The following is a 27,081-nucleotide window of genomic DNA, read 5'->3' as shown; positions in this document are numbered from 1 at the left end:
TGCACCGAGCCGTTCGGCGCCGCGGCCGCACAGCCTCTGCCATGGCCGGATCCGGCGTGTGGAAGCGCCTCAAATCTCTGCTGAGGAAGGATGATGCGCCGCTGTTTTTAAATGACACCAGCGCCTTTGACTTCTCGGACGAGGTGGGGGATGAGGGGCTTTCTCGGTTTAACAAACTTCGAGTTGTGGTGGCCGACGATGGTTCTGAAACCCCGGAAAGGCCTGTTAACGGGGCGCACCCGGCCCTCCAGGCCAACGATGATTCCTTGCTGGACCAGGACTTACCTTTGACCAACAGTCAGCTGAGTTTGAAGGTGGACCCCTGTGACAACTGCAGCAAACAGAGAGAGTTGCTGACGCAGAGAAAGGTGAAAACCAGATTGACCATTGCTGCCGTTCTTTACTTGCTTTTCATGATTGGAGAACTTGTAGGTGAGTTGTGTTGCCAACTCACTTTCCATTTACCTTGCCTTGGAGGGTCTTTGTCAAGCTGTAGTTACACATAACTTGGCGTTTAAACTTTCTTTTTAGGAAGCTTGTTATTTATCAATATACTGATGTGAAAAGGCCTCACGGTTCCAAAGTGCAGATCAACCTAGGTACAACAAACTTCCAAAGATAACTCTGACCTTTTCTTCTGATTCTCCAAACACTGTGTCACCTACTGTAAAGTTAAGGACATTATCTTCATTATATATCATTGTAACTTCCTCTTTAAAAAAAAAATCTGATAAAACACCAGGTTAATTTTTGAAACACTTAAAATAGTAAATGATTCTACAATTTTTTAGAATCATAAAATTTTACAGTATGAAGGGACCTTACTGAACACCTGCTCCACCTTTTTCTTTTTTGACCCAGAAGTTAAATATTAATAAATTATGAGGACACTTAAGTGGGTAATTGAAAAGCTACATCTACAGTCCCATTGTCTTGATTTTTTTCCCTCTACATTTGAATTAAGTGGTCTCTTACTATTTCCTTTTGTATTTATATTCAAGAAATTTGCAAAGCTAAATAATGCTAACTGACCTCACGGTTTTTCATTATAAGGAAGATCTGAAGGCCAGAAGGCTCCCCTGGGTTTTATAGAACTTGGTTTTATTTTTCATTTTTAATTATTCAAGTAATGCAATCTTACTATAAAATACATGCTCAGTTTAGATATTAATTTCAGAGTCACATTAGTGTAACTGCTAACTTCTTTTAGTGACAATTGATAAAGTGACATTAAAGCAGGGAGATTATTCTCCTGTGTTCTTTTTTTTTTTCTTTTGGCCACACCGTGTGGCTTCTGGGATCCTAGTTCCCGGATCAGGGACTGAACCCGGCCCCTCAGCAGTGAAAATGCAGAGTCCTAACCACTGGACCGCCAGGGAATTCCCTCCTGTGTTCTCATAATGATGAACCATGACAAGAACAAAGGTGGCAGTCCAGATTTAAGAAGCTGGCTGGAGGTTATGTGCAGGAAAATTATATACATTTCCTACCTCTTTTCATACCACTTCTCGCCAGTGCTCACTTCAGCCATGCTGGCCTTCTTTCTCCCTATGACTCACAAAGCTGTTTTCCTGCCCATAAGACCTTCAGACTGAGTGGTCTCTCTCCCTCTGGCTTTCAAACTTTTTTGAGTTCACTATAGTAAGAAATACACTTAACATTGTGACCCGTGTAAGCATGCATGCATACGTATGTATGTATGTACACACACATATACATTTGTATAAGTATATGAATAACTAAAACAAAAATTTTACTTCATGTGCTGTGTTCTACCATTTTTTCAATTATGGTCCCAGCCCACTTAATTGATTTCATGGTCTACAAATGGGTCACGGCCTGCATTTTGAAAAGCACTGCTTTGTATGGACTGCCTTTTCCCAAATCTTCTCTTGGCTGCCTTCTTGTCATTCATGTCTCATCACAAAAGATACCTCTTAGAGACCTTTCCAACTGCCTAAAGTCAACCTCTCTTCTCCCCTGCTCCTTCCCCAGCTTTAAAAGCCCTCAGCACCTGAGATTATCTTGTTTGTATATTCACTTGTTTAATATCAGTGTCCACTGAAATATAAGCTGAATTACCAGCACCTAGCACAATGACTAGCACAGAGTAAACACTCAATAAAATTTTGTGTAATTAATTAATAATTGCTGTTAGAGAATTATAAATGTTTAAGCTATGAAGAAATTTAAGACATAAGTGAAACAGATCAGATAAGGCATGGTCAGCAGATTAAGAGTCAATGACTTGGGGCTTTCTGGTGGCTCAGTGGTTGGGAATCCGCCTGATAATGCAGGGAACATGGGTTCAAGCCCTGGTCCGGGAAGATCCCACATGCTGCCGAGCAGCTAAGCCCGTGCGCCACGACTACTGAGCCTGCGCTCTAGAGCCCGTGAGCCACAACTACTGAAGCCCGTGCGCCTAGGGCCTGTGCTCCGCAACAAGAGAAGCCCTCTCGCCACAACTAGAGAAAGCCCGCGTGCAGCAACGAAGACCCAATGCAGCCAAAAATAAATAAATAAATCTATTTTTTTAAAAAAAGAGTCAATGACTTGCCCAAATTCCCAGTTAGAATATTGAGTCATTCAGACTTAGTGATTCTTGAAGTTAATATTTGAAGTTAAAATCATATTAATCACAATCTCCCCCTTAAAATTGGAGTTTACACCTATAAAAATTACTAATATATAATTGTCCTGACTTAGCATTATTTAAATCTCTTACTTGGTAAATGATTTGTGAAAGCTACAATAAGTATTTCCTTTCAAATACTAACTTTATTTTCAAATATGAAAATCTTTTGTTAAACACTGTAGAGATGCTAGTACTTAGAATAGATATTAACAATATTATTCAGAATGTTTCATAGAATTAAATTGTATACAGTAGAGCATTTATTAAAGTGTGTCGAAAGCACTTAGAAATAAAGCATCTTATGTAGGAAGTATGGAGTAATTTTTAAAATAAAGTATTTTAAAGATCTGAAAGGGGAAACTTGATTTTGAATCTTGGATTTACTCTGAGACCTTAGGCAAGGTCAATTCTTTCCATTCTGCAAGTATCTTTTAAGTACTTGCTATATACAATGGAGAACAAAACTTATGCTCCCTACTATCTAAAACACTTAATCTAATGTTTGGAGGACATTATATCTTCCTGTAGTAGAGGACACAGGTATTAATAAACACAAATAAATTTAAAATTCAAATGGCCTTAAGTACTGTGAAGAAAAAGAACAAGATACTATAAGACATAGTTTAGACATGTCCAGCAGGACATGGTTTATGTATGAGCCACATACAGTTAAACAAAAAAAAAGAATATTAGGAGTTATTTGAGCAAAGGGAATGGAGGAAGATTTTTTCGACCAAAGAGAACAGCAAGTTCAAAACTCCTAAAACCTTCAATTCTTTAAGAGGATCTAAAAAGAAGACCAGTTGGGCCAGAATGTAGTAAGACAGGGGGACCAGACCAGGGAGGTCATGAGAGACCATATTAAATGAGGTTAATTAATTAATTCTAAGTACAATGGGGAGCCAGTGACTGCTTTGGAGTGGAGATTGACATGATGGGATTTATCTTTTTAAAAGATTACTCTGACTCATATGGAGAGTAGATTGGAGGGTACAAGAGTGGAAGCAAGTATACTTTTGCAGAGGTCCAGACAAGAAATGATTATGGCTTGAACTAGAGTGGATGGAGAAAAATGTACTGACTGAGAAACATTCTAGAGGTAACAATGGCAAAATGGCTAATGGTTTGAATGTGAGAGTTGATGGGAGAGCAGAATCAGGAATGATTCTGAAATTTCTTACCTAAGCAGCTGAGCATATGGGAATGTATGTCAGTTATGAACCAGGGAGAAAATACAGAGCAGGATTTAAGCATGGGCTCAAGGGTTGTTTTAGGCATGTTAAGTATCATATATATGTGAAATGTCAGACAAGTAAAGATGTCTAGTGATCTGTTATATATAAGTCTGTCATTCACAAGGGAGGTCAAGGTAGAGAGAGAAACAGTATGTAATGCCATAGCAATAGAAAAAATTATCTAGAGAGCCCCAGTTTTGAGGAACTACAACTTTAGAAGTCAGGCAGAAGGCAAATGGGTATCCCAGAACTGAAGAAAAGAGTATTTCAAAATGGAATAAGCTGCTGAGAGGCCTAATAAGATGAGAACTAAAATATCCTTTGGATTTAGTAACAGTTATTGATTGTTTTAACAGCTGCATTTTATTGGGAATGAAAAAACTTAAAGAATGAATGCAAATAGACTTCCAGGTAAAGATGGCAAATGAACTCACGCATCTAGTTGTACTCTCTTAAACTACAATAAAAGGATTTAAAATACACACACACACACACACACACATATATACACATATACACACACATATATATACATATACATGTAAATATATATCCACATATATATATGGAATATATGTATATATATATATCTCCACACAGGTGGGGAGAACTGGAGAGGAGACTCTAGCAACACAAACGAGAAAGGAATCAGGTAAAAGAGGTAACTGACTTGACCCAAGAAAGCCAACTCCTAAACAAGCAGTGGGGAAAGCCAAGAACCAATCTAGTTTACACTAATGCATCAGAAACACCTAGACAACTTATTAAAAAAACAAATTGCTGGACCAGAGTTTCTAATTAAGTAGGTCTGGGGTAGGGTAGGGCCTGAGGATTTTCTAACAAGTTCCCAGGAGATGCTGATACTGCGGACCCTGAGGACTACACTTGAGAACTACACTAGAGAATCCTAAGCAGGCCCAGAATTGGTTGTACCAGGTACCCCTATAAGTGTGGTTAAAGAGGAAGGCTAAAATAAGGAAAGTTCATTAAAACCTGTTTAAGAGCCAGTCAGATATAATAGTATAATAATACAATAAGTATCCACAGAGATAAAATAAGATCATGAATCCATGAAAGTAGAATAGGCTACTTTTTAAAAGAAATTCAGAGTAGAAAATAGAGCTTTTGAATAATACAAACTGTTTTTTTTTTTTTTGCGGTACGCAGGCCTCTCACTGTTGTGGCCTCTCCCGTTGTGGAGCACAGGCTCCGGACGCGCAGGCTCAGCGGCCGTGGCTCACGGGCTCAGCCGCTCTGCAGCATGTGGGATCTTCCCGGACCGGGGCACGAACCTGTGTCCCCTGCATCGGCAGGCAGACTCTCAACCACTGCGCCACCAGGGAAGCCCTAATACAAACATTAAAAAAAATTTTTAACTCCAAACAAATTAGAAGGTGAATTAAGGTCACCTCTCCCAGAATATAACAAAAAGAGAAGATAATGGGAGAAAAAAGGCAAGAAAATTAGTATATTAGTTCAAATTCCAAATAATAGGAGTCTGGGGAATAGAGAAAGCAGAAGGAAAGAAATTATCAACAACACAGTTTAAGAAATTTCCCCAGGGACTTCCCTGGTTGCACAGTGGTTAAGACTCCACGCTCCCAATGAAGGGCCCCAGGTTTGATCCCTGGTCAGGGAACTAGATCCCACATGCATGTTGCAACTAAGAGTTCGCATGCCACAACTAAGAAGCCCACATGCCGCAACTAAGGAGTCCGCCTGCTGCAACTAAGACCTAGCACAACCAAGTATTTTTTTTAAAAAAAGGAGAATCCTTTCCAAATAAAAAAAAAGAAATTTCCCCAGAACTGAAGGGTATACAATTCCAGATAGAAAGAGTCAATAGGGCTTCCCTGGTGGCGCAGTGGTTAAGAATCCACCTGCCAATGCCAGGGACACAGGTTTGAGCCCTGGTCTGGGAAGATCCCACATGCCACAGAGCAACAAAACCCGTGCACCACAACTGTTGAGCCTGTGCTCTAGAGCCCACAAGCCACAACTACTGAGCCTGTTCACCACAACTGAAGCCTGCACACCTAGAGCCTGTGCTCTGCATCAAGAGAAGCCACCTCAATGAGAAGCCTGTGCACTACAACGAAGCGTAGCCCCCACTCTGCATCTAGAGAAAGCCCGCGCGCAGCAACGCAGACCCAATGCGGCCAAAAAATAAATAAAATAAATAAATTTTTTAAAAAGAGTCAATAAAAGCCCAAATTGGATAAAAATAATCCCACACCAGGTACATCATTGTAAAATTTCAGAACACATGATACACACTTATTATTGCTTCAGGCAGCTGCTGTGTTAAACAATTGCCTCTGATTGTTTTTGACAAACACTGACAGAGGTTTGCACCAGGGCCAAGCTCCAAGTCAAGTCAAATAAAAAGAGCCTTGCAAGTATAGTCTCCCACGGAACCACCAGACAGGTCAAATAATGACAATTTCCTGGCAATGGAGCTTTTTTTTTTTTTTTGCTGTACGCGGGCCTCTCACTGTTGTGGCCTCTCCCGTTGCAGAGCACAGGCTCTGGACATGCAGGCTCAGTGGCCGTGGCTCACGGGCCCAGCTGCTCCGCAGCATGTGGGATCTTCCCAGACCAGGGCACGAACCCCATGTCCCCTGCATCGGCAGGCAGACTCTCAACCACTGCACCACCAGGGAAGCCTGCAATGGGGCTTTTAAGGAGCTCTAACGCCATCCTATTCCTGGCAGTGGCTTCCAGGCTGAGGTTTTCACTGTGGTTGCTGCTCTTGTTAGTTTTCAAGGCTACCATAGAACTGAAGAGGGGGAGATTGGGTATAAGACAAGTTAAAGTGCCACAGAGCTAGTGAGCTTCTTACCAAGATTCAGCCTTTTTCCTTGAATAAATGCTACCTGTATCAGCCTTTAATTTCCATAGTTTTCAGAATGCTGATTTGGACAATTTTTGCCCATGTTCTTATGGCTTTTATGGAGGAGGTGATTTTCATAGGTCCTTACTCTGCTGTTTTTGCTGGTGATCATCACATGTGGCTCTTTAGGTTAACAAAAATTTAATAAATTCAATTCCTTAGTTGCACTAGCCGTATTTCAAATTCTCAAAAGCCACCTGTGACTCGTTGCTGCTCTACTGGCCAGCGCAGATAGAACATTTCCATCATCTCAGTGTTATTGCACAATGTGGCTTTAGGGTATTATCCTTATTTTATAGATGAGTAAACTGAACCTCAAAAATGGTAAGTAACTTGCTCAGTCTCTGAGATTTCAAAGCCCCATGTTATTAACTGCCAAGCTGTATTTTCTGTCAGTGGTTCCAGCTTTTTCATGTAAGGGAATACATAAAAAATGATATATCTATAGAGCACACTGGCTGGAGTAAATGGATGTGACTACAAGATCACCAGCCCCAGTTCTCCTGCTGCTCTTGACTCTGCATACACATCCCAGGAATAGGGGAATCGACATCTCAGCACACTTATGTGTCACAACATCCTGATCATGAAGTTCTGCTATACATTATAACAGTATTTCTCAGTGTGGTTACAAGACCAGAAGCATCAACATCACCTGGGAACATGTTAGAAATGTAAATTCTCAGGCCCCATCTAGACCTACTGAATTAGAAATTCTGGGAGTGGGGTCAAGAAGTCTATAGTTTAACAAAACTTCCAGGTGATTCTGATATACATAAAAGTTTGAATACCCTGTATTATATTATAAAAACTTATTCTATGGTGCTAGGAAAATTGGTTGACCATAATGGTCATAAATAAGTATATATATGTATATATGTACACATTATATATATATATTATTATGTATATATATATACACACATATATAAAATACATACATATACACACCCACATATATGAAATATACACATTATTATTATGTATAATAATACATAATACTGGAAAGCTAATATAAAAATTGTATTCTAAATACCATCTTTTATCCCTCTATTAGGAGACATTGCTGTTTATACCTAAGAGAATCAGTTAATTTTTATCTTTTGTTTTGAACTAATGAACATTTTGTGAATTTCTTCAGTTTATGTTCAAACCCTCCCAAACAAGTGAATACCTACCTTTTATTCAGCTTTATTGTAATATTTAGATATGGTGGTTATTAATTTCACTGTCTAATAGTAGAATTAGTAGGTTGAGTAAAAACTGTATTGCTAAAACACAAAACTTCTCTTTGTGTCAGCCCCCATTTAATGGCTCTTAAATTTTTTAAGGTCATTTACTCCTCAGAGAATCTGTTCCTGGAAATGGACATCTTCACCATTAGAAAAATATGCATAGTTAATGTTTTGCATAAAATTTCAGGACACCTTGACTTAATTGCAATAGGATAAGTATTTAGTTAACTTTAGTTAGAAGTTCATGTTTTGTAGGATGCTGCATATTTTTGGTTTGATTGCTTATGTTTATTATTTTAATTAACTTATTCCTTCTTTCCTGTCACCCTTACTCTAAGGTGGATACATTGCAAATAGCCTAGCAATCATGACAGATGCACTTCATATGTTAACTGACCTAAGTGCCATCATACTGACCCTGCTTGCTTTGTGGCTATCTTCAAAATCACCAACCAAAAGATTCACCTTTGGATTTCATCGCTTAGGTAGGTAATTGGGCATTTCTTTGGTTTATAAAATTTTATAGTAAAACCACAATGAACTATAACCTTTGATTAACTGAAATCTTTCTGATGATAGTCTGTTTGAACAAAGCAAATGAAAATAGACAAATAAGATTCATTCAGATATATATCTTCCAGGGTACATTCAGTTCAGTCAGCTAAATAGTTTACACATATAAAATTATATGGTAATCAGGGACTTTCCTGGCAATCCAACAGTTAAGACTCCACACTTCCATTGCAGGAGTCATGGGTTCGATCCCTGGTTGGGGAACTAAGACCTCACATCCCACATGCCGCATAGCGTGGCCAAAAAAATAAAATTATATGGTAATCATTAATCTTCAAATGTTGTTCCTTGTGTCCTGAAGGTGTGAACAGAAAAAAAGTTTACCTTCAGTTTATCGAGCCAAGCAAAACCACATGGATTTAATTCATCAATGAGCATTAGCTTTTCTTTCTCTTAAGGTATTCCAACCAAAGCAACTTCTAGCCCAGGTTTTAGGCACTACTATAATATGTATAACATACTGTATGGCTGACCTTCATTGTGGCCATTAACTGTAAATGCTAACAAAGATCCTTTGCTTGACCAAACGTTTGTCAGTCTCCTGAGCTGTCTCCCAAGCCCATCTCTGTACTCCCTTGTTAAATCTAGTTTTAGGAAGAACCCTGCCAAACCAATTTAACAGAACCTCCACTCTCAATATTTGATGGGTTATTCCCAGGTGATGTCTCATCACCCTGGCCTGTTTTCAACAAGGCTTCCCTATACCAATCTTGACAGCTTCCTCCCAACTGTATTAAAGTCTTCTTTACCACGTTTTAGTAAGTGTCATTGAATTTTTTTTCTTTAACAATGCACACATATTTATATTTTCCTATTTTGAACAAATATTAGTATTTAATTAAGAGAGGTTAAAATCATACATTGTTATCCACACAACTCTTCTTGCCATGTTAGTGGTTTTTAAAATTTTTACTTATTGTCAAAATACATATAAAACAATTACCTGCATTAGTATATGACGCGCCATATGACCAACTGTTTGCTTAGAACCCAAAAATTGATTTAGGCAGCTTCAGCAAAACCTGTCTTAAAGAACCAGAATTAACGTCTTGTAGTTTTATTTTGTGTAGACAATGACACTCTTGGCTAATATTTCATTCAGTTCCTCCCCTTCTTTGTTACTTTTTAGCCTAATCTTAACTCAACATCTAGATCTCCTATAATTTAGTAGCTGGGTCTTCTAGTGTAAAACTTGACATTTTACCTGAATGGCTGTATTCCAAGTAGCTATCCAGGTCGTAAGTTTGGGAACTTATCTGGCAGCCCCATTTCTCAGCACCCTCAGCTGCTGTACAAGAGCAGTAAAGCCCTGAGTGAGGCCTTTCTGTTACTTGTTAAGCAACTGAATAACACATAACGCATTTGGACGTGTTCCTAAAAAAACTCCCACTTCTAGCTGACACATTATACATCCATTTGTTTACTGATTGCCTTGGGGTTTTTTAAAAAACTTCAAAATTATTCTTAAACTTTAATTTTTTTGTGTGATTTCAACACCTGCAATTTAAGATCAAAACTCAAACATAGCATCGTGGAATGGGGATTTTTACCTTCTAACACTATTTGAGAGAGTGCATTCATTTTAGGTTATAGACCCCTTGGAATTCTAATGAAAACAGTGGAATTCTCCCCCAGAAACATGCAATACCAGAACATAGAAAGTTCTACAAATGATAAGTTAAGAACCCATAATCATGAAAATTCTATTAAATATCAGAGAAGTACTTAGTGTTTATCTAGGTAGTCACAGATAACAAGTACTATGAAAAGATGAAAGAAAATAGAACTGACTGGTCCTATTGTATTTCTGTACATTTCTATAGAAAGTCAAATTTTTCCCTTTCCTTAAAAGTACTACTTCAGCATGGTGGACTAGAGGTCAGCATTTGAGAGTCCATTGAAATAAAAAGTACCAAACCAACGCAGAGAAGCAAATGGTTGAGTCACCAATCAACAAGACATTTTCAGAAATTTCTGGAAGTTGGAAAGTAGATGGGAGTGGGTTGAAGAAAGAAACAAGCCAAGAAGCGACAGCCTGGAGAACACTAGGGTAGAACTGGACCAGCCCAACAGAACTCCAAAGAAGACTCAGGGACAGAGATGGCAGAAGTGAGAACTGGGGCTGAAAACAAGACTCACTGAATGACTGCAAATGAGAGACTGCTCCCACTAGTCCACTGTGTCCCTACCTTCCTCCCACCGCCACCTCCACTCAGGCGGTCCGCATTTTCCCCCATGTAAACACCACATAGTTCTTCCAGAAGGAAACTGAATCAAATGTTTGGAGAAAGCTGAGGCTTTTAGTGTGAATGTTGATGCTCCAAAATAATTCGTTTTCATACTAGAATTCAGGGTTCTCCAGCCTTATAGTTTGGTTCCCCACATACTCACACTAAAGTAATACACTTGTCTTAGTCTTCCCTGCTCTACACCCCTTATTAGTAACCATTTTAAACAGTTATGGCTTACCCTTCCAGCATTTCCCTTTTGCAAAGGACAGTTTCCCTATCCTATTACCCTAAATGTGAACGGACACCCAAGGATCTTTCAGAAAATGGGAAAAACCAGCAGCATGAAAGAAAGTTAAAAAACAAACAAACAGACAAACAAAAATTTGTCGTACAGGAAAGAAAGGTGACTTAGGAAACAGAAGAAAATGTTTTCAATTATCTTATTAATATACCCAGAATAATAAAACAGTAAAATGTTTTGAAAAAGAAACATAAAGAAAAAGCTCTTTGAAATTGAAATATTACTAAAATTTTTAAAAAGGTTTTTTCAATAGAAGGACTAGAAAATATAATCAAGAAAGTCTCAGACTTCCCTGATGGCACAGCGGTTAAGAATTCACCTGCCAGCAGGGAACACGGGTTCGAGCCCTGGTCCAGGAAGATCCCACGTTCCACGGAGCAACTAAGCCCGTACACCACAACTACTGAGCCTGTGCTCTAAAGCCCGTGAGCCACAACTACTGAACCCATGAGCCACAACTACTGAAGCCCATGCACCTAGAGCCTGTGTTCCATAACAAGAGAAGCCACTGCAATAAGAAGCCCGCGCACCACAATGAAGAGTAGCCCCTGCTCAACGCAATTAGAGAAAGCCCACCCACAGCAACAAAGACCCAACGCAGCCATAAATAAATAAATACATTTATTTTTAAAAAAAGAAAGTCTCCCAGAAAGACAAATACCATATGATATCACTTATATGTGGAATCTAAAATACGATACAAATCAACATATCCATAAAACAAAAACACACCTACAGATATAGAGAACAGAGTTGTGGTTGCCAATGGGGAGGAGGGGTAGGGGAGGGATGGAATGGGAGTTTGGGATTAGCAGAGGCAAACTATTATATATAGGATGGATAAACAAGGTCCTACTCTATACTATGTTCAATATCCTGACAAACCATAATGGAAAAGAATATGAAAAAACATATAAATATGTATAACTGAGTCACTTTGCTCTACAGAAGAAATTAACACAACATTGTAAATCAGCTATACTTCAATAAATTTTTTTAAATAGTTAAAAAAAAAAGGTCTCCCAGAATACAGAACAAAAAAATAGAAACAGGAAGAAAAAGTTTAAAACTATAAAAGAATAATCTGGGAGGTCCAAAGTTGTATTATTAAGAACCTCAGAAAAAGAGACTTACAAAATAAAAGGGAGTGACTGCTTAAGGGGTACAGGGTTTCTTTTTGGGGGTGATGAGCGTGTTCTAGAATTAGATAGTGGTAATTGTTGCACAGCCTGTGCGTATACTAAAAGCCACTGAATTTGTCCACTTCAAAATTGTTAAAGTGGTGAATTTTGTTATTTGAATTTTATCTAAAATTTTTTAAGTCATCTAAAAAATAAAAGGAAGAGAATTGTTAAGATATAGACAGGTATTTTCCAGAGCTAGGGAGGGAATCACATCCTCACACTAGCAGGGCCTTTTTAGGATCTTCTTTTTCTTCTTTGTATTACAAAAGCTTATAAGGATATATCTAGATAAGACTTATTTCACTTATCCTGCTCTTTGAAGTAATGGAAGAAAAACTTATGATGTGGGGAGGATTAAAAAGACAACAAAGATATGTAGAATTGAATAAAGCTATAAACCAAAGCAGTGGCTGTCCTTGTGTGCTGTAAAACCCCACCACCTCACGAGTAATCTCTCTAAGTTCTGTAGGGAAAGGTTTGTTTACATTGGACACATTTAGACAGTGTGCCTCTTATGACCTCTACTACCAAGACTTGGGAATTCAGGTCTTAAAGAACACTGCAGAAGGAATCCCCCCTAAGAAACTTCTGGTTTATTACTGTGTTGTTGAATTTGCTTTGTTTTAATGGCATGGTTGGTAGGACAGGAGTTGGTTTTTTCTTTGTTGATTTATTTTGTAAATATGTAAAACATGTCACAAAAGTCAAAAATTATTTTTAAAAGAAAAGATTTACTCATAGAAGCCTCGCTTTCATTCTGTCCCCTCCAGCCCATCCTCCTGCCCCACTCCTAATTAGCAATCATTTTAATTAGTTTCTGGCCTGTCCTTCCAGCATTTCCTTTTGAAAGTATAAGAAAATACATATATATGTTCATATCCTGCTCCCTGCCACCCTTTCTTATGCAAAGGCAGCATACTGGAGGTGTGTGTCTGTGAATGAGAGTCAGATAGTAGTAGTACCATAAATAAATAGTAGTACCTAAATTTTCTTTTTGTTTTCTCATAACACTTTATACATGCCTAACAGCATTTATCACGTTTTTATAGATATTTTTATGAAACAATGTCTCCTAGACCATGAATTAAGTAGGGACAGGAACAGAAAATATTAAACTCCATGGGTCTGGCACTAATAAGTGCTGTATAAGATATCATTAATCAAATTGTTGCATATTCAAGCTGAGTAAATATGGTTATGAAAACTGAAACAGATAATCTAGTATAGCTCATGATCCACAAATCATTTGTGTTTGGGTTAAATTAAACCAATTTCTAAACTGAGAATAGGAGTATTTTTGAAATTTTGGGACAAAAATATTTGGGACTTGAAAACATTTATCTGTAATTCTGAATCTGTTTATGCTCACAAACTATAAAAAATTATTTGATCTGTAACATAGCTGGGTTATATAGCCTGGCTTATAGGTCCTTTGGACTAATTAAGAAACTAGTCAGAAGGGAATTTCTTCTTCCATATCTCAGTCAGGGGCTGATCCTATTTGTTTTGGTACTTAACCTCTTTTAGAGTTTTGTGGTTAAATTGTCTTTGGTTCACATCTGAGATCTGCACTTTTACTAGCTGTCTGAGCTTTGGAAGAATGATTTAATCTAAGTATGGGTTTTTACTGTAAAATACGGATGATAATGTATAAGTTCCTAACATGGTACCTGGCACAGAGTAAATTCTCAGTAAAACTTAGTTCCAGTCTTCTTTTCCTTCCCTCTTCTACCTGCCAGTTTATCATCTTACCCAGACTTTTTATATCTCTCAAAATGCTCCATGCTCCAAAACTACCTGCCTTCCCCCCTCCCCCTAATCGGAATTCTTATCCTCTCAGCAAAACTGTCTCAGCTAGGTAGGAGGAGAATAAGATGATTCACCCTGATGATTAAATAACAGTTTTTAAAGATGTGCTTTTTAACTCAGGTCTTTGGTAACATTTGGGACAATATAACAAAATTTATTTTAGCAAAAATCATTCAGTCAAGGTGAGAGAAAGGTAGTTTTAGATTTGAGGGGTAAGCCAAACTCGCTGTCCCAGAAGTCAGGTCCCTTCTGTTGGTACTTTCTTTCCTTCATGTGAACTCAGAGATTGTGTAAAATCATTCAAGGTTTTTCTTTTTCTTCTTTCTTTATTACACTACACTGAGCTACAATGGCAGCTCTTTTGTGGGAAGAGGGAGAGCAGGGTAGGAACTATATGTGAGTTATTTTTAAATGCCTGGATTTATTTGACTTTGGGTATGTCTTCTTATTCTGGAAGCTACTAAAACTTAGAACTTCATGAAGCCACACTGTAGGAGAAATCCCACAAATCCTTAGGAAGAATAGCCTATGTCTCAGGGGACATGCTATTCTAAAGAGAACAGCCCAATCCCTTGCTTGCTTTCTACTTTTATCTTTCTCTGTGGATTATGAGTGTAATTGACTTTACTTATATGACTATTCCAGTTCTTGGGCTGAAGAGACTGCATGGATTAGATAAAGATAGTGACCATGTGAAAGGACCGTAGTAAGCAGAGTTGTCTGTATTTGAAATAAAAAGCAAGATTTACTTTGGTAATAAAATCATCAGCCTAGGTTAATAATGAAGTGACAGTGCAGGGATCTTTAGTAGCAGTGTGTCATTCTACTGCACGAAGACCTTGGCAGATCTGACTAGATGATGGTTGTCCTGAGGTAGGTATATGGTTATAATGCTAGTTCTATGTAGTTTGTTATTTTTCTCCTGATACTTACTAAAGGAACAGAAAATATTCAGCTAAAAAATCTCTTCCCCCATACATGCAGCAAAAAAAAGCCCCACAACGCTTCTCCCTAGTGATTCATTTTAACAACTTCCTCCCACCCCTGACAAGAGTTATTCCTATTAGTTATATTCACATCTTAGAGTTATTTCATATCACATGAACATCTATAGGAAAAGAACAGGTACATGCTAGAAATGGGAATTTTTACTGAGGCAGGAGTAAGACATGAGTGAGGTGGTCAACACTGGACAGCCAAAAGTCAACTTGAGCACACTGGGCACCTTGGGTGTGGGCTATAGGGAATGGTGTGAAGGCAGGAAACAGGAGATGACTCAGAGTAGGAGGTGAGAGGATCCAAAGACAAATTTGTTTGCAGTTTAGCTTAGCATTCTGGTGGCAACAGTGGGCCCCTGAAATCCTACATGATGTCTTTATCCTGAGTGCATCCTCGTCTGTGGATGAGGTGAAATTAAAATACTATCAATAGTTTCGAGGTCCTAGGCAAATCCAGTACAGCCCACTGATTTCCTTCTTTTCTCCTTCCTATCTGCTTTTAGAAGAATGTAGAAAAGAGAAATAGCAGAAAGAAAGTAGAAGAGAGACTATGTCTCCACTTTCCTTCCCTATTCATTTTTATAGGCCTCTGAGACCTGAACTTTAGACGTTTACTATGAGGCAACAGAAAGACAAGTGTAATATAATTTAAGGGAAATATACATTATTGGCATCATAGCATTAGCAAAGATAACAGTTATGATAGGCCAGTACATCTAGGCAGCACTCGTAAGAAAGCAAATATGCTTGAGTTGAGTGTGCTTTACATAGTTGAAGCAGATTGTTACCCATTCACTGAGTAGGTGCTCAAAAGTTACCTGTTGAATGAATGAGTAATGTTATAAGGTGGGGAGACAGGCAGTAAATATGTACATAAGCACAACATAATCATAAATTGTATTAAATGCTGTGAAGAGAAAGAATAAGGTACTATGATGGAGAATAACAGGATGTCAGAGAAGGACTCAATATCCGTCATGTGAACCTTGAAAACCTCTAGTTTTGGCAATTTATAGATGTGTTAAAATGTGCAATAAACATTTTTCATATTTTATCCTATCAAAACTTGATAATCATCTGTGTTTTCTCCCATTTAATTTTTGCTCTTACTATTTATTAGCCATTCAAATCAAAACTGTTTATTCTCTATATGCGAAATTCACGGTATATTTTGGTCTTTATTATATCATTGACTATAAACATTTGTTTATATTTCAGCTGAATAAAAAGACCCAAGTGACGTTATAACAAAAAACACCTATTCATTCATCTTACTCCATCCTCCAATGCTACAGTTCAGCCAGGTGGAGTGATATAATTATTTGTGTGTAGAATAAAATAGCAAAATATGTTAGAACTACTATAATAGGTTTCTAGAATTTCCATAAAAATCTATTTCAAGAGTTTTTCATTTATGCTAAATTTCCATTTAGTCAAGTTTGTCCAAAATGAATAGGGTAGTAACTTTCACAGAAATCCAGCGTTTCATTTATGAAAGTTCCTGGGTCTCCTTTAGAAAATGAAAAATCCACCTGTCGTGCACTCCTTTCATCTTGAAAATTTTTACTGTACGTTGTGTGACCAGATACCAGCCCAGGGCAACAGGGCAAGAATGAGAAGACTGGAGCAAGTCATAATTTGGTTGTTGATTGAAAGCTTCCTTCTCTCTTAAATGTTGTGGGAGAAAAAAAATCCTGCCTATATTTATCTGCATTCCATCATATTTAAAATACTATGAAAAAAATTCAAACACTAATTAGTTCTACTCATGATATTTCACCAAAGTTTAATTTATTCACAGTGAAAGAGCTTTTTGTTCATTTTATCAGAATGATCATACAACTACTATTAGGAATTTTAGCTATATGGTATTACTGTGCCTTATACTTCTCAATGATAAATCTCAGCCCTAAAAATGTACTTAAAATTTTGAGTTTTTTTGCTTTTGCATTTATCAGTATTCTGTTTAGAAGACATTTTGACAGGTCATTAGAATAAAAAAATAACAGATGAATGTCTTTGCTTTTCACCAGGGAAACTAGATATGAGGCATATTCCTATTAATTGCTGAATAAGGCATATCTTTGAAAACAATATCCTAATGTGTCATTTTGGGAATTTCTAGGAATCAGTTGAATTCCATTACTCTTAACTATGGGCAGGCATTAGGATCCTTTGTGCTACTTACATGGGTGAAAACTGTGGTGGAAAACTGAGTTTTCAGCTGCAGGGACCTAGGGCCTTCAAAGGGTGGGAATCCTCCTTGTCAAGAGCTTTGTTTATGCTTTAGTTTGACTTTCATTTTACTTTATTTTGAATGTGGTTTTGCCTTATCTGAGGGTTCACAAAAAGATCATTTTCAGTGTTTAGGAAAACTATCACTGGGATGTGGGTGTTGCCAGATTTAGCTTGCTCTCTCTCTCTCTCTCTCTCTCTCTCTCTCTCTCAGGATGACAGTATGTCTGAAATATTGCAGGGGACATACTTATATGGAAAAAATTAGTTGTTTATCTGAAATGAAGATTTAACTAGGCATCCGCTATGTTATCTGGCAGACCTACTAGGGTAACAATATATCTTATCATCCAAACTAGGACACTTTTGAGAGTTAAATGGGACACTTTTAACAATTATGCCAGGATAACAGGCATAACTTGGAACTATCTGGGAAAACTGGAAAGTATGGCCAACCTAATTACAAGGGGTTTTGAAATTTTTAATTATTGGTTTTAGATTTTCATAAGCAATCACATCTCTCTGTCATTAACTTGTATAGCTGTTAATCTTTATGAAGTATATTGCTTTATAATTCCATATTAAAGATTTGATTAGGGCACCTTTAAATCTTTGGTGTCCTAACTGCTAGGTAGCTTCAAGCTTGACACAGGGTTAGAGTTCTCTTCTTTTTTTTTTCAGAAGAGTTTGAGAAGGATTGATATCTTTTACATACCAATATTAAAGAGAATTAAAGTTCTCTTTCTTCACGAGTAAAATGAGGAGCCTACCATTAGTACATGAGATTTTATAGCTCAAAATTTTTAAATTATTTCTTCTTTCTTTATATTATTTATATATGTATATGTTGCCATCAGCAGTTATAACTTAAGACAAGAAATTCCATGTGTTTTCAGTCTTATATTTGGCTTCTTTTTCTTTTTAATTTATTTATGTGGTTTTTTTGGCTGCGTTGTGTCTTCGTTACTGCACACGGGCTTTCTCTATTTGCCTCAGGCGGGGGCTACTCTTGGTTGCGGTGCGCGGGCTTCTCATTGCTGTCGTTTCTCTTTGTTGCAGAGCACAGGCTCTAGGCGCACAGACTCAGTAGTTGTGGCACGTGGGCTCAGTAGTTGTGGTTCACAGGCTCTAGATCGCAGGCTCAGCAGTTGTGGCACATGGGCTTAGTCGCTCCGCGGCATTTGGGATCTTCCCCAACCAGGGCTCCAACCCATGTCTCCTGCATTGGCAGGCGGATTCTTAACCACCGCACCACCAGGGAAGTCCCTATTTGGTTTAATTCTTTTCTTTTAACCTATTCTTGTTTTGGGGGATTTAGTAAATAATTACTGTTCATATTTAGCTTTACCTTCTGAATTGTATATATACCCCTTTCTCTTCCCTTGCTCAGCGTTAGTCTACAGATCCATCCACAAATATATGAGTACATGTTACATGCCAGCCTTTCTGCTGAATGCTACAGTAAATGTGATGTGGAATGTAACTTGGTTATATCCTTAGGGGCTTAGAGTCTAGACTTGATATGGTAGTCTCTCCACAGCTTTGTATATTTCAGTTGGGGTTTTTTTCTCTGTCTTCTTCAAGCCTGTGTCTCCTATGAAGTATGATAATTAGTATGTCAGGAATACATGAATCATGGTTTTGAATAGGAGTTGTATGTTTTTTGTCTTATTCCAGTACCTGTTGATGCACAGAATTTTATTAGGGTTTTGGCTATATTAATGAAATGTCTTTGGGAAAAAACTTTTTACTGCTAGATAGTTTTTTCTGTGTTGTAATTTATGAGGTGGAATAAAAATGATCATAGTCCAATATACTTGAACTGCCTTTAACCTTTGAGCAATGAGTTGACCCAGATAACAATTTTCCAGATTGTTTTAACTTTTAACACTTAAAAGTTTAATATCTGGTTTCTTTAAAGAAAAAAAATTTGTGTATTTTCTTGCTATTATTGTTTTGAGTGTCAACACTAGTTTTATATAGTAATTATTTTTAAATGTACATTGCCCTATTTTTATTATTTTGAAAAGATATAAAATTATTTCTACTTCATACTCACATGGTAGAAAACTCACATGGTATAAAAGCATATATAGTGCAAAGTCATCCCTGTCTCCTAGCCACCCATTTTCCTCATAATCGGTTTTTATCAGTATTTTGTATATTCTTCCAGAGTTTGCATGTACAGATCATTATTTATATATTCTCTTTCTTCTTTTTGCACAAATGCTAACATACCATATATACTGTTGTATACTTTTCTTTTTGCACATAACACTGTATTTTGAAGATGACTCCTTATCAGAACATAAACAGCCTAATGTTCTTTCCAAGCTGCATAGTATTCCATGTTACAAGGCCCCTACTAATCACTGTTTTTAATTGTTTTCACTTGTTTGCTGTTATATACAATGTTTGATAAATAGCTTCATAACATACCTCATTTTGCACATGTGCAGCCCAGTTGGCAAGAGTGTCTATATCACTCCTGGAAAAGGAAATCCTGAGTCAAAGTGCATTCATACATGCCTTAAAATATGGGTTTGTTTTTCTTTAGTCTAAAGGTAAATGTGTTTATAGTAAAAACTTAAAACTTTTCAAGCGTTACCAAAAAGAATAAAGTGAAAAATAAATTCCCCCAAACTCTTAGTCTCACTTCTCAGGTATAACATTTTCTCGTCTGTCTTTCTTGTGATTATCAATTTGCCTGATTTTTTTTTCTTTTTTTTAAATATAAATAAACCAAAAAGGACCTACTGTATAGCACAGGGAACTATACTCAGTATTTTGTAATAGCCTATAAGGGAAGAGAATCTGAAGAGGAATATATATATATCACTCTACTGTACACCTGAAACTAACATGATATTGTAAATCAACTATACTTTAAGTTTTTAAAAATACATATTTATATATATGACTCTATTGTATCCCATTATATGTATATACCATAATTTATCCATTAAGTTCCTCATTGGTGGGCATTTAAGATGTCTCCAGATCTTTTTTTATACTACAGACAAAGCTACAGTAAAAAACCTTGTAGATACCTTTGCATACATTTGGATGTGTTTCTACTGGATAGATTTTTAGAATATAAGGAATATATCCATTTAAAAATTTTATTAGTTTTACTAACTGCTCTCCAAAAAGATAGTTCTGTTTTATACTTCCACCAGTATATCCTTGCTAACTATGGCTGTTATCAAACTTTTTAATCTTTGCCAATTTAGTAAGGGGCAAAAAGGAATTCTTACTTGAATTTCTTGTATTATGATTGATTTTGATAAATTGGCCATTTCTGTTTATTTTCTGTGTATTACTATTTGTGTCCTTTACCCATTTTTCTTATGGGTTGTTCACTTTTTTATTGATTTGTAAGTATACTCGTCTATGGGGAAATTAGCCTGTGGTCAAGTATGTTACAAATTTTATTCTCAGTTTTTTCATTTTTTTTTATCATGTGTATAGTCTGTAAATATACATAATTTGACCCAAAGAGATGAGGAGAAGGCGGGGAGTGGTGGGAGTGAATTAGTGGAGGATCCAAAGCAAACTACTAATCACTTTTTAAGTAGGAAGAATAATATGACAAAAATAATGTAGTGCTTTTATCTCCTTAGAGGAAAGAAGATATAAGTAAGAGATTGTACAGTATTTCGTATATATAAAGTATAATGACCATTCTGCAAATGTATTTATTTTTTATATTTTTCCCTCCAGAGGTATTGTCAGCTATGATTAGTGTGCTGTTGGTGTATATACTTATGGGATTCCTCCTATATGAAGCTGTCCAAAGAACTATCCATATGAAATATGAAATAAATGGAGATATAATGCTCATTACCGCAGCTGTTGGAGTTGCAGTTAATATGATGTAAGCTCTATTTTTAAAAAAATTTTAATAGGCTTTATTTTTTAAAGCAGTTTTAGATTCAAAGCAAACTTGTGCGGAAGGCACAGAGCTTTCCCATATATACCCTGCCCCCGCCACATGCATACCCTCCCCGGTTATCATAACCCCCACCAGAGTGGTACAGTTGTTACAAACCATGAGCCTACACTGACACATCATTATAGCACAGAGTCCGTAGTTCACTTGAAGGTTCTCTCTTGGTGTTAAACTCATTCTATGAGTTTGGACAAATTTATAATGACATGTATCCACCATTATAGTATCATATACTCTGTATTGTTTTCACATTAATATTTTCAAGTACTGTGAACTTAGAGACTATTATGTATGCATTCAGTAGCCTGCAGTGATATTTTAATGTATTTTAAAGTTATGTAGTACATTAATTTTTCTTCTAAATGTTAATAAAACACTATTGGAATTACAAATTTCTCATGGGTTTGCTCAGGTATACTGAAGTTTGCCTAACAATCAGGAGTTTAAGTAGGACAAAGTTTTTTTTAACTTTTATAATATTTTTATTTTAATAAGATTTTTTTGTAACTACCAACTTTTTTTCCTAAAAACTACAAAATCTTTAAGTTACATACCTAATCATTTGGACCAGGGGTCAGTAAACTTTTTATGTAAAGGGTCAGATAATAAATATTTTAGGCTTTGAGAGCCATACAGCCTCTTTGGCAGCTACTTAACTTTGCGGCTACAGAACAAAAGCACCCACATTCAGTATGTAAACAAATGAGCATGGCTGTGTTCCAATAATACTTTATTTACAAAAAAAAAAAAAACTTTACTTATAAAAACAGGCAGTGAGCCAACTATGGTCTACAGACCATGGTTTGCCAATCCCTGTGCTAGTGGCCTCCATTAATACTTAGAATAAAATCAAAAGTTTTTACCATAGCCACCCTTCCAACTCATCTCCCAACACTCTTGCTCACTTTATTCTAGCCACCATGGCTGTCTTGCTTTTTTAAGCACATACACATACAGCACATTTTCATCTTAGGGCCTTCGCCCTGGTGTTCCTTCTGCCTAGAACACTCTTCCACCACCATTTGCTTCCGGACTTCATTCAAGTCTCTACTCAGAATCTTAGTGAGGCCTTTTCTGATCACTCCCCATCACTCTCCACCTCCTTGCAATGCTTTACTTTTCTTCAAAGCATTCGCATTGCCCACCAGTACATTATGTATTTATTTGTTAATTCTCTGCCCTCTCTACTAGAACATAAGTTCCATAGGGATAGGGATATGTCTGACTTATCACTGTTTTGACCCCAACACCTAGAACAGTACCTGATGCATAATAGGTGCTCAAATATTTATTAAATGAATGAGTTCCATGTTGCCTCATTAGTGTCTGATTAGTAACAAATATTTCTGTCAATAATATTAGGAAGAATAATAATCTTTTCTTTTATTTTTAACAGAATGGGGTTGCTATTGAACCAATCTGGTCACCATCATGCCCATTCCCACTCCCTGCCTTCAGATTCTCCTACCACAGGTTCTAGATGTGGACAGAACCATGGGCAGGATAGCTTGGCAGTGAGAGCTGCATTTGTACATGCCTTGGGGGATCTGGTACAGAGTGTTGGTGTGCTAATAGCTGCATACATCATACGATTCAAGGTAACATGATTGCTAGTATTTTTATTTTAAAATATATATTTAATTTCAACATTAAAACTAAAGGTGACTGTCTTATCAGTATACTAGACACCTGTGCCAGTCCTATTCATTTTGCATTATGCAAGCATACTTGAACTATCAGTATATCTCTTTTATTAGCACCAAACACAATAGTATCAACCTCACGGGGTAACTTATCTGTTGGCTTTGGTGGTGCCTTCACTGAAGAACTCAATTCTAAGCCTTGTCACTCAACTGCTAGGTACTGGAATGTGCACTGGAGTGCTCTGGAAATCCAGAGATCTGAGTTCTAGTCTTGGCTCTGCCTTTAATGCTTTGACCTTGAGCAGGTCCCTCAACTCTAAACTTGAGTTCCCTCCTCTTTAATATGAGGGGCTTAGACCAGATGGATGGCTGCTAAAACTCCTTCCAGCTCTGATAGTCTATGGTTCTGGGTGGAAGATTTAGAGAAAGCACAGAGGAAAACAGAGGAACAAATGACTAAACTTCTGGAAATACAATAGGTTTCACAAAGAAAGGCATTTAAACAGTCTAGGAAAGAGTGAAGACGTTTCTCAATTGGCATTATCCAAGTTTTAAAGATGTGCTCCAGTCCTGCTAAAGAACAGGGGACAGAGTATGCCTTACTTTGCTTTACAGACTGTTTTATGACTGTCTGTATTTAATCATGCAATTTTGATCTGTCATTTTTCAGCCAGAATACAAGATTGCTGATCCCATCTGTACATATGTGTTTTCATTACTTGTGGCTTTTACAACCTTTCGAATCGTATGGGACACAGTAGTTATAATACTAGAAGGTAAGATCTCTAGTATCCCCACTCTGGGTTTATTATTTCCCTAAATCAGATTGGGGCTGTTGGTGAGGGGCAGGAATACTCCAGGGTAGGAGCCATGTCTTTCTTTTTACTGATACTTATTAGTCTATAATACCACCTTACATGTAAAAAACATGTGAGAGTCAATGCACTCTCTCATCTATTACCCATTTGATCCTTATAATAGCCAAGAAAAGTAGGCAAGGCAGACATTATTATTCCCATTTACCAACAAGAAAATTGAGCCTCAGCGAGGTAACATAACTTCATTAAGGTCATGCTGCTAATAAACTGTGGACCTAGGACAAGAATGCAGCTCATGATCCTTAATACAGTTATGTTTAATAATTTATTTATTAAGTCTGTAATTCCCATTTAACTTGCTATTCTATTTCCAACATCCCTGCCTTACTGATATTAAGTATAAGCATTTAACTATAAGTTCTCAGAAGTAGGTTTATCTTTATTGTATGTTCGTTTTTCTTTTTTGTCTATCCTAGCTTGTTTATTAGATGAAGTCATCTGGTTTGAGTGACATTTCTTTTTAGTGAGAATGAACATTTTCTAAGTATTTATTAACCTCTTGTATATATCCTGCTATATGTGTGCATAGTTTATCTTAAAGTTTTAATATATTTTAAAGTGTTCATTTAAACTGAATTTGGTAAAGCCATTTGGTTTCTTTTTTAAAAAAATGTCCTATTAGTAATATATAAATTTTTTCTCAAAATAACCTTTACTTATAAATGATACATTCTGAATAGGTGTACCAAGCCATTTGAATGTAGACTATATCAAAGAAGCTTTGATGAAAATAGAAGATGTATATTCAGTGGAAGATTTAAATATCTGGTCTCTCACTTCAGGAAAACCTACTGCCATAGTACACATACAGCTAAGTATGTTGCTGACGGTGAATGCTGGGGTTGGTGGACTTCTATCTTTGGAATTAAACATCTGTGCTTATGATTAAATAGGAAGACTTTTCTGATGGAAAGATATGTTTTAAGGGAAGGGTGAGGCTCTTCAGAACGTGAGTTGCAGGTCAATTTATTGTTGGCAGAGCAATAATTTTCTGTCTCTTTGATGAGATATTACAAATTGATTTTTTCCCTTCAGATAAAAGGCACAAAGTATATTTACCATGTTTTTTCTATATAAGAAAAGCTAAACTCTATGTTTTTATTTCTTTAAATCATTTCACAGCTTTTTATTTTTTTATCAAAATAATACATGCATATGGTTTATTTTAAAAACTACAAAAGATGAAAGACTTGTAATTGATGTCTAGTATTTTTTCTCTACCCGAGAGTGGAATAGAGAGATTGGAATAATGAGAAGTCATTCTGGCTTTGTAAACTGAAATACTTCTCTAACAGAATAGCTTCAAGAGGGTAGAAATCAAACTAATAAAAATCTGTTCACAGTATAATAAGATTGTTTTTGCCCTTTGTCTTGTTCACTAATGTGTAACTGTATACAATGAATAGTAATGATATTTTCTTGACCTTGCAGTTCCTGGAAGTTCATCTAAATGGGAGGAAGTACAGTCCAAAGCAAAGCATTTATTATTGAACACGTTTGGCATGTATAAATGTACTATTCAGCTTCAGAGTTATAGGCAAGAAGTGGACAGAACTTGTGCAAACTGTCAGAGTTCCAGTCCCTAATTGTATACATTTTGGAGACTACCGCCTTATTTATCCTGCAGTCACAGATGTAAGAGCAATAAATGCACACCTAAATGAGAAATGGAATTCCTGACAGCTGTGTCAGTATCAAGCACTGGTCTCTCAAAACAGTCACTCTAGCCTGACAGTGCTACTTTCTGTTTAATGGCAAAATGAGACTTCACCATGATTTTCAGATGAAGATGTTTCTAAAACACTGTTTACAGAATGAGACATGACTCTACAGATACCTCATAGAAGACAATCCGAGACCGTACTTCATTAATTATGACAGTACATGTCTTAAAGGAAGCATCAAGAATTCAGTATTTGCATTTAAAAATCCTTTTTAAAGGCCATTTTATATCAAGCCAGTGCTGGAAAACTGAATTTTTTTATTATGTAATCTTGAACCCAGCTTCTGGAATTTGACACCCAGCTCTCTTTTTACCAAAATTATTTCTCAGCAGATTTCAGAAAGTACTACTAATTATCCAGAGAGTGGAATAAGCATGTATTCCTAGAGTTTCAGAAATGTTTGATTTCACAGATAAGTCTTAATCTTACTGTTAACAATTTGTAATCAACTTTTTCCAGACGTTACAGGGTTTTGAATCTCAAAGTTAGCATTTTTGGTTATTTGTAACCTTATCAGAACCAAATCTTTACATATTGTGGTCACTGTCATTAAATTGTTTAGGAAATATTTTCAATATTATTCTGAATAGCAGAAGTTAATCATAAACTCAAATTACTATATGATAATTTAAAACAAAATATGGGAGTGAGGATGGGGTGTGGAGTTTCAGATTTAAGTCTTCCCGAAATCACTTGTTGTTCATGGAATTATTTTAAGAACAGCAAGAGACTGCAAAAGGTAAACAACGATCCTCTGTCCTTTTAAGAACTGCTTTACCTTTTGTACAGAAAGTTTGCTTGGTACCTTGCTTCCTTCCTGCTTCCATACCAGTTAATCTGTGTGAGCCCTTTCAGGGTAAAACTCTGGGAAGCTAAGGTTCAGTGTGCCCTTCACCTCTCATGTGTAGATTAACCACATTCCTCCAGAGAATTTTGGCTGGATGATATGGATTAGGGATTCTCCATGGAATCCAGAAACCCTAGGATGTAATTTTGAAGTTTTTCCAATAATAATACCTTAACAGAAACTCCCAGAGGGATTGGGGCAAGATATTACTCTGAGAAAACAAAATTTTCAAGGGTTTTTGACCTTGTGTGTGTGTTTTTTAAAGCAGGGGAATGGGGATGGACATGAAATCTGTGTTGTAGGGAGGCCAAGCATAAAAGTTTTCAGAGCAAATGCAACTAATTGGTAACAATTGTGTTAAAGAGGCAGCTGTGAATATTCATGTTTCATTTTGCAACTGTTGGTTTTGAGATTATCTTTATGCACATTAGAAATCCATTTTCAAGAAGAACAGTTTCTTATCCCAAGAATGGATATGGTTCTTTGACTCCTCAGAACCAGAGTAGAGTGTACTAGACAAGTTGTGAACTGAAATCCCAGGTGGGCATGCAGTTGACTTCTGATATAAATGAAGAATAGGAAACAGATTTCATCTTCCTACCAAGAAACTCACTATGTGATAAACCTAAGATAAAACCTAGATTTACCTTAAAATTTATTGAGTTGATGGTATCCAATAAAAGGGTTGATGAGGATTAATGGCTCCTT

The 27,081-nt window shown here is 36.7% G+C and overlaps 1 protein-coding gene across 1 annotated transcript; it reads left to right on the top strand.

The window, feature by feature from the left end:
- SLC30A4 (solute carrier family 30 member 4) lies at positions 1–25,504 on the top strand. The gene is made up of 7 exons (XM_065872304.1): positions 1–432; positions 8,337–8,483; positions 21,053–21,206; positions 22,678–22,879; positions 23,595–23,700; positions 24,483–24,617; positions 25,234–25,504. Exons 1-7 carry the CDS (start codon positions 42–44, stop codon positions 25,386–25,388), a joined length of 1,290 nt encoding a protein of 429 aa, XP_065728376.1. The 5' UTR covers positions 1–41; the 3' UTR covers positions 25,389–25,504.
- Positions 25,505–27,081: the final 1,577 nt, after the last annotated feature.

The sequence above is a fragment of the Phocoena phocoena genome, chromosome 2, assembly GCF_963924675.1.
Source record: "Phocoena phocoena chromosome 2, mPhoPho1.1, whole genome shotgun sequence".
Lineage (NCBI taxonomy): Eukaryota > Metazoa > Chordata > Mammalia > Artiodactyla > Phocoenidae > Phocoena > Phocoena phocoena.
Note: the sequence above shows the minus strand (reverse complement) of the source record. Positions and strands in the feature narration are given on the sequence as shown.

Excerpts from the sequence above, each read along its gene's own strand:
- SLC30A4 (XM_065872304.1), top strand. The coding sequence starts at position 42 with ATGGCCGGATCCGGCGTGTGGAAGCGCCTCAAATCTCTGCTGAGGAAG. Across the intron at positions 433-8,336 it reads CATGATTGGAGAACTTGTAG|GTGGATACATTGCAAATAGC; the intron begins GTGAGTTGTGTT and ends CCTTACTCTAAG. Across the intron at positions 24,618-25,233 it reads CATAGTACACATACAGCTAA|TTCCTGGAAGTTCATCTAAA; the intron begins GTATGTTGCTGA and ends TTGACCTTGCAG.